This window comes from Xiphophorus maculatus, chromosome 4 (assembly GCF_002775205.1).
Source record: "Xiphophorus maculatus strain JP 163 A chromosome 4, X_maculatus-5.0-male, whole genome shotgun sequence".
Classification (NCBI taxonomy): domain Eukaryota; kingdom Metazoa; phylum Chordata; class Actinopteri; order Cyprinodontiformes; family Poeciliidae; genus Xiphophorus; species Xiphophorus maculatus.
The window spans coordinates 26337958-26346574 of NC_036446.1; the positions used below are offsets into that span (position 1 = coordinate 26337958).

The 8617-nt window shown below is 39.2% G+C and overlaps 1 protein-coding gene across 1 annotated transcript in view; it reads left to right on the forward strand.

Annotated features, from left to right (window-relative positions):
* The window catches only part of znf609 (zinc finger protein 609), a 92288-nt gene extending 85304 nt beyond the window's left edge, over positions 1-6984 (forward strand). Inside the window, exons 7-8 of the mRNA XM_005807106.2 lie at positions 825-1202; positions 4081-6984. Coding sequence (XP_005807163.1) covers positions 825-1202; positions 4081-4124 — 422 coding nt within the window. The 3' untranslated portion in view covers positions 4125-6984. The remainder of the gene's footprint in view (positions 1-824; positions 1203-4080) is intronic.
* The last annotated feature ends 1633 nt before the right edge of the window (positions 6985-8617 follow it).

Genomic DNA, 8617 nt, shown 5'->3' on the forward strand with positions numbered 1-8617 from the left:
CTATTATGTTATACCAGCCCACACCTGGGGCATCTGACCACCTAACACAACAAGATGGCAAATCTGCAAATCTGATTCTGGGGTAAAAACTACCCATGGCTGAAGGCCCCAGTTGGTTCCACCAAGAAACAATTCAGTGTGACCTTTACAGTGTGTGGTGTAGGCAAAATGATCTATTATGTAATTTGTAAAGTATCCTTTGATATTCCATCTTCAACAACTCCTTCAGACACTTGGTTGCAAGTTAAGCGCTAAAGTTACACTTACACTTAGTTACACTTTTCTTAGCTGCCCTTCGCTCAGCTGCTGTAGCGTAATGAAAATGTAGCTCTGGGGTAATTTAACTTTTTGGCACTCCTTGTAATTTAAACCACATGCTCCAGAAACACACATCCATACTACCTCTTCTGTAATCTTTTACTTCTTGGATTCACAACAGACCCTTCACTTTTACTGTAGTGAACTCTGGTAGTGAACTTTGTTGTTTTTATGAATATTATACTCATCCAGTGGCTAACGTCAGAGCTTTCCTCTGCCAGTGTGAATGCAAATAAAAAACGGGGCATAGCTTTTGTGACTGCTCTGTATTAAGACATTTTAAGTGGTTGGTCTGGAATAAAACCATGTTTTAACAGAGTCTACACCTCTATTCTCCTAATTTTTTCTCAAAATATTTAAGAGGATAGTGGGTTATATACATTAGATTAATATGATGACATTCATGGTAGCTGTGGTGTAAACAACCCAAAATATATCGTCAACAATAGATGGTAAACGTTGATGTATCCAAATCTGCTTGTCAAAATTATATCTTCCCCTCTCAGGTTACCTATCTGGAAGTTATCCATTTTCTACTTACGGGGGTAAAATGGTGGGAGGTGACGAAGGCAGCGAGAAATCCCGCGCTAGCCCCACAGTTTCTAAAACGGCAACGGACTCCAAAGCCCTGGACATCCTGCATCAGCACGTCAGCCAGTACAAGAGCAAATCCCCAACGGTGGGCGACAAACCGCCCCACGACAGAGAACGGGACCAGGACCGGGGAGCCGCCGTCGACAGGGAGCGGGAACGGGAACGTGAGAGGGACAGAGACAGGGATGTGGACCGACCGCGCTCGTCACCGTCCCAGCGCATCATGCCCTCTCACCACCACCTGGCATACCCACTGCTCTCAGGGCAATATGACCTGTCCTATGCCACAGGTATGTTAGTCTACAGTCATCCTGGATTGTAAACAATGAACCCAGATCAATCAGTCAATCAGATTTATTTGCAAAGCACATTTTAGCAACGAGGCTTTACATCACAAAACATAAAAATATCATAAACACATCAGAAGCAATTGTGAATCCATAACGGACATCACATTTTGTCAAGTGGTTTAAATCTTCAGTTATGTTGTTCTATGTTCCATTTATTGTGGTTCAAAAGCAACTCTAAGCAGCTGGGTCTTTAGTCTTGATTTAAAGGAATTTAGTTCAGTTTATAAAACAACAGTTTTTTAAAAATCTATTCCTTCGCCAGTGTAAAGACTTTAGAACTGGATTTATGTGCTTGATCTTCCTGGTTTTAGTGAGAACTTGAGCAGCAGTGTTTTGGATCAGCTACAACGTGATTGTTTTTATTTTTCTTAGGGAGATTTGTCAAGACACTGTTGCAGTAATCTCTGCGACTAAAGATAAACGCATGGATGAGTTTCTCTAAATCTTGCTAGTATAATAGTCCTTTACTCCTGTAAATGTTGTTCAGGTGATAGAAGGCCGATTTTATAAGTTGTCTTTTTGTGACTCTGAAGGTTCAGGTCTAAGTCCATCACTACACCCAGATTTCCTGCCTGATCACTTTTTAAGTGGTGGAAATCCATAATACTAAACAGTTTCCACTTCATTAGACGTGGGCAAAGTACCTCTAACACTAAAACTCAACACAAGCTCACTGACAGCAGATTAGAAAAGCACAGGTGGCTCTGAAATACTTAATGTCGCCATTGTAACACCAGTTTAAAACAGTAATGGCTGAGATGATTTCTGGCCCAGATATCTGTGCTGTAGAAATAAATAAATAGTGTTTCTTTGTCCAGGGTTTGTTTGTGTGGAACACCCTCGGGCGTCACGCTGCACTCTTCAATTACATTTATGTTGTCGGCTCAAAGGCAGCAATCTGCAGAGAAGCTAAATTGTGTCCAAACAAAGCTCTCGTCTCTCTGCTGCAGTCGAGCACAATATGCAGCGCAGCTTTTAGCCTCTCAGCTCATCCACCCTAAGTAGGTCCTCTGAGGACAAGTGGATCACAGTGTTTATAATAGAGATGTTGAAGATGCCGCAGAGTACGCACAGCTGCTGCGGCCTGCGGCGACCTCTTGTGGTAGCTCTGTGAAATTACACCAAATCTGATAAATGATTTGTCAAGATGGTGTGATTCATGTGTCCCTTCAGCAAAAATGCTTTCCAGGAGGTTGTTATGGTATAAAGGAACATTTTGGGGGATGATTGTGGGAATCCTGAACAAGACATTGTAGGATTTTGATGATTATATATTTATAGGAGTCAGAGCTGTGTAAAAGGCATGGCACTTCAGCAGCACCACAAATCTCTGCATCTTTGGAAACATCTTAAGTTTGGGTCTAGTAGTAGATGGCATTCAAGTCACTCCAGCTCCATTTTTCTCCAAGTACTGAAAAGCAGTGTTCCACAAAGATTCAGTTTTTAAGGCAAGATAATTTTGCTAATTATTAAATGAATTTAAATGTATTTATGTAGGACCATTCTAACGTAATCCAAAGGGTTTTTTTCAAGACATTAAAAGAAATATTTGCTCAAAAACAGCTTAATATGTCAGACATTGAATGCATATTTTTAAGTAGATTTATAATACAATTTTAAATCCCATTTCAAGTTCCACGTTAAACTTAAATTAGAATCTAATCTTCAGGCACTGAACAGTGATTGAGTCTGATTAGTCTGGTCTTTTGATTATCTTTAATTGCCTCAGTTGCCAGAACTAGTTTCGGTCCTATTAATAAATTATAAGCTCTTTATTCATAATTAATTAAGGGATAGCGTTCTAAAAATGGGTGAAAAATAGCAAAACCAAAAAGTTATAACAATAACTGCCCGTTTTTTTTTTTTAACAACAAGTCTTTGCTGGTACAGCATCCCAGTTTAGTTCAGGAGTCATGTATACATTTAAACTGATTAACTTTAGAGCACAGTAAAATAAACCAGTGCATTTCATCAGAACTAGTTGATCTCCATTGACTTTGTGAAGGTGTCCCATTTAACTCGGTGTGCTTTGTAATGTTTTGGATGCTGCAGCGTCTCTTCAGAGCAACAGATTTCAGATCTGATAGACAGGAGACTGTAGCAGCCAATACAGTCTCAGTAGGACAGAATCCAACATGTTTTTACCTACTGCTATTTTTTTGTTGTTTAGATTTTTTAAATAAAGAAAAACAAATGTTTTATTGTTATTATGTTTAAAACATTTTCTTCAATGGGGTATCAAAAGTTACAGAAAGTAACATACAAAAAAAGAATCGCATAATTTGCAAACATTTGACAAAAAAAAACAACTCATAATAAAGAACTGCATTGGATACTCGTGTCTACCAGTAAGTTGACATGAGTAGAACCTGCCTGTTAAATGCAACCAGATAAGATTTGTTGGTAACTGATTCTGTATAAATTAACTATGTCGGATTAATAAAATAACTAACGCTTTCTTGCAAAGTGTGTATAGCTGTACTCTGGCTCTTTTTGTTTCTTCTGTACCAACTTCAGAAATCAGTTCAGCGACATGAATTTGAAACGCGAGCATTACTAAATATTTTTTAGAAAGTGACATTTAATTGAAAATAAAATAAAATGGTAAAACTCAGTCAAAAAACGGACATGTCTGACTTCTCAACAAGGTTAAATACATACAAAGGAGAAATGAAAAATACCAGACTGTATTCTATTCTTTTAACATGTTAACATGTTTGTACAGTTAAATGAAATAATAACTTTGACCAAAAAAATTCTATACATATAAAGACCAGTAATCTGTTATTAACAGGGTTGTTTTGTGTGTCTCTTGTAGGGAAACCTGACCGTCACACCTCAACACTGCAGAGATTCATGTGACTGGCTCACATGAGAGCAACATCCTCTGGTTGTTACCTTGTAGACATCAGTTGAATGGTGTTTCTATCTTTTATTTTTTAGTTTCTCTGCCCCAAGGCAAGGCAGAATGTTGTTGCTGTTCTTTTTTCTTTTGTTTTCTTCTCCTCACGAAAGACCCCAAATTTTCCGATCCGAGGACTGTAACACGACTCAAGAGTATAACCCAGGTTCAAAGCCATCGCTCTGCCCCTTCCCGCAGAGGAAACACCGACCCGCTGAATACCTAGTCTTTGCACTGTCGACAAATACAATGCAAAAAGAGACTGCCAGAACAGCTTTTCGTGTTTTCTTTATGATTTGTTTTTTTTTGTTGTTGTTGTTTTCAGACTGCATTGTTTCTTTTTGTCACACAGAAAAGAACTTGGCGGGTTGAATTTGGGGTACTTGGGAGGGGTAGGAAGGAGGGAAAGAGGCGTCGGCTAAACTAAAGACTGGCTTTACAGTACGCCGTGAAACAACAGTATATCCTTAACTTGACAAATGTTCAGCTATGTTTAGAGGAGAGGAAGGGGGAGGATGGTAACAGCTGCTTTCTTCAGAGACTTAAGAGCCTGAGAGTGAAGTTTTCCCATCTTCATCGTCATCACTTCAAGTTTTTTGGCTTTTATTTTATTCTTTTTTTGTTTTGTTTTGTTTCCTAAAGGAACACCTCACATTTAGTTTCAGGGATGATGCTGTCATGTTTCAGCGAACACACCTCATGGAGAAACAAACCAACACTATTCGTGTCTCCTTTTCTCTCTCTCTCTCTAAACTCTTTCATATCATTGTGTGTCCATCTTCGGAAGTGTCTGACGCCGGGTTCAGTCGTGTTTTTGATTTAGTTTTTTAAATATGTTTTTTTTGGTCCCCTTCACCATAAAAGGAGTCGCATCCACTTTAAACGGTGAAGCCACATCAGCGAGCGATCGGGTTTGTTTAGTCACTGCGCTTCTTTCACTCTGATTGTTTTCCTGTAAACAGTGTAAAACTTGGGCTCATGAATTGTTCTGCTGTAATATATAGGCTTCCAACCCTTTCTGTGCGTAAATGTTTGTATTTATTCAAGCATGCAACTGTTAGAGACACTTGTCAAAAAGCCGTCTTGCTTTTTTTTGGCCACGCTGAGCACAGACCATTACCGCCGCCCGGGTGTTTTTGTGCGTTTTCTTTTGGTTTTCCTCATCTTGGGTTCACATCTCCGTTCGCCCCCTCAAAACGCGTGCCGTTGCGCCTCTAAATTATCGTCTCCGCTGCGCCGAGCTAACTAATCCAGTCAGATGAAGTGAAAACAGAAGGAAGTCTGAGTGATTTTTTTTTTTTTTTGTTTAATTTTTGGGGCTAATGTGATGAAGCAGAGTTCTCTTCTCTTTTGCTCATGTGGTTTCACCGTAACAACTGGTAGGTCAGATCCATGGTGACCAAGCAGACCCTAATTCACATCAGATTCTGACACCTGATTTAAAGATATAAATAAACAAACACTAAATTAAACGGCCTGCCTCAGAGTCGCTGAGAAGTCTTGCAACATGTGAGTCCTGCTCCGTAAATTCCCACTGGTGAGCTTTTTCATCGACGTGAGCGTGGCCCCCATTCTACCCGAGGCTTTAAATTACACGGCTCCCAAACCACAGGGGGTGTTTTTTGGGGTGAAATCCTATCCATGTGCTGCTCACTTTGATTACAGGTTACCGATTGTTGAAGGTTTAAGGTCATACCATGGTGTTTGAACCATTTTAATGACAGGATATTGACCATATATATTTTTTTTTAAAGTAAATTTTTTTTATTATTATTTCTCCCCCCCCACTGCACAAACAGTGAATCATGCCTAACGACCCCCACCTGGCATCCAAACCAGGCATTTCTCACATTTAACAAACCGCAGCGATTCATTTTGAGGTTCACGGACATTCCTGGTGGGGGGGGGGAAGAAAGTTACCAGTTTCTCGCCCCCGAAAAGAAGAAGGAGAAAGGAAACAAAGAAAAGTTGACAGGACGGTATATATTTTGACTTTGTGTGCATTTTAAAGAAGAATGGCTGACATGATTTAAAAGCTGAATGTGGTGGTGTGTGACTTGTACTTAATCTGTAAGGGTAATCTAGGCAGCTGTGATGTTGTCATTAAAGTCAGTGGGGTTTTAGTACCAGCAGACTGCATATAGTTTTATCAGACAATGGTTGTGACAAGTGCATTTGTTCTCTCTCTCTCTCTCTCTCTCTCTCTCTCTCTCTCTCTCGTTCTCTTTCTCTGAGAGTAGTGTTATCTCAGTAGTAAGCAAAGCCCAGTGAAAATCATTTATTCTAAAGTGTATGAAAAAGCCAGAAAAGTTAACGTTTGCTATCAACATATTGGAAAGTGCTTGGCTCTTGTATTTCGCAGGACTGTATTTGTTTCATGGTGAAGAGTATATTTATTGGCCAGCAGTTGTCTCAATTGGTGCCTAGTCGAACATTCTTCTGTGAGAACACAGAGACACTCGCTCGTTTGTCTTTTTTTTTTCCTCACCCCACCTCCTGTCACACGGCCACCCTCCCCCATCCCTCCTTCCCCTCCGTTTTAACCCCACCGTCCTGCCTCTCCTTAACCCCCTCACCCGACCCCCTCCAAAAGTACCGGAGCTCGGTGCTTGCAAGGATGTTTACAATGTCTTCATTTTCTTTCTGTGTGAGAAATTCAGAACTCTTCTCCCTCCCTCCCCCCGTCTTCTGTCCTTTGTCGTCTTTCCTTTCAGGAGTTTGTGTAAAGTGTACATTACCATGGTTCTTTTTTATACAATACTCTGTAACTTGCCTTTGTAAATTTGGGCTGGAAAAAAAATAAATCTTTTTATGAGACAATCTGTCCTAAGAACTGCTCAATGGCTTTTTCTCTCCTCCGTTTTCTTTGAAAATGTGTTTTTGATCTTCAGCCTCGTTTTACTCCTTCGCCCGTGGATTAAAATTCAGTGGATGTTTAAATATTTCTTAGTCATCCGGAGAGTTTCACATCTTAAGACCTACGAAGGCTCGACTGGCCCAGCGAAGAGAGAAGCAGCCTGGTTACTGAGGAGGAGCTGCAGAGAGTCACAGCTCAGGTGACGACAAGTCTACTGCTCGAACAGCATTTAGTAATACTGACTGCATAATTCACCTCTGGTTTATGGAAGAGTTGCCAAAAAAAAAAAAAAAATAGCTGTAAGGTGTCCAAGAAGAAATTTAGCGGGACAGCAGAGACGTGGAAGCTGATCTGGTCACACAAGATTGAAACTGAACTTCTTGGCCAAGATGTTATGCGACAAAGAAAAACAACGTTTCGCCGCGACATCCTGAACTTGAAATTCAACGTAAACGCTCTAAACATGACGCCAGAGAATAAAGGAATGGGCAACTACATTGTTATTGTGCGTAAAATCCTTGAAAATCCTTTAATTTCAATTGGGTGTTTCCAAGGTTTGGAAAGTATTAAATGTTTGATTAAAAGCCATGTTATTGATAGTTGAAACCAGATATTTTTAAACACCTAATAAAAAGAGACGTGAACATTTTTTTAAGTTAAATTGGACAAAATTTTTCTTGTTTTAGGCTAATTAGAATTACCAAAATTATTTTACATGATACAAAAAATTCAGTTATGTTTTAGCTCATGCTGAATACTGTCACAAGACATTACTAAGAGAAATAAATTGTATCTTATAGCAGTGAATTTAAACTCTTCTATAGTTCCTTTATATTGTCTTTATCCCCAAGGCGTGGTGCTGGAAAAGTTTGAGAACTTGCCTTGAAAATTACGTGAATTTTACGATAGGAAAACTGAACCCATGAACAGGACATCCTGAGCATGTACTGTATTTAAAATAACTAAATTTAACTGGTAATTAGTCTTTGTTTTTATTTAAGTCTTTGTATCAAAACAAATGTTACGGCTAACTATAAGACAGTACAAACAATTATATATATATAAACGCTTTAGAATTATAGAGCCATTAATTTTTTTTTAGGGTTATGAAACAGTAAAAATCTCATCCCAAGTCATTTATGTCTGATATCAAACTGAGATAGGAAATTCTGCAAAGACCAGCACTTTCCAGTTGACATTTTCACTTTTTGACGTGTTTATCACTGAATTTAAAATAATCCCTTTTACTGGAGGCGTCAGGCTGCACTGCTGCATGTGGCCACAGGAGAGCAGTGTCTGTAAACGGGGCCAGTCGGTCTGTGCTGAATCAAATGTCCAGTTTAAAGCAGCATTTCTTTTATGCTGGTCACTGAAGTTTAAGGTTATAATACTTGAACGTCTTTATAAATCCTTTCATAAGTTTTCATCCCAGAAATTGTATACATATTAAGTTGTATGTTGATTTTAAAGTATGAAATCTCCACTATTTCTTTAGTTTTTGCTTCTATGGAGTCAGACTTTGTGTTCATTTGCTCCAGCGGTCTTGAGCAATAATTTTCTAGACTTTCTGGAGTTTTGCTCTCCAGCAGACGGACC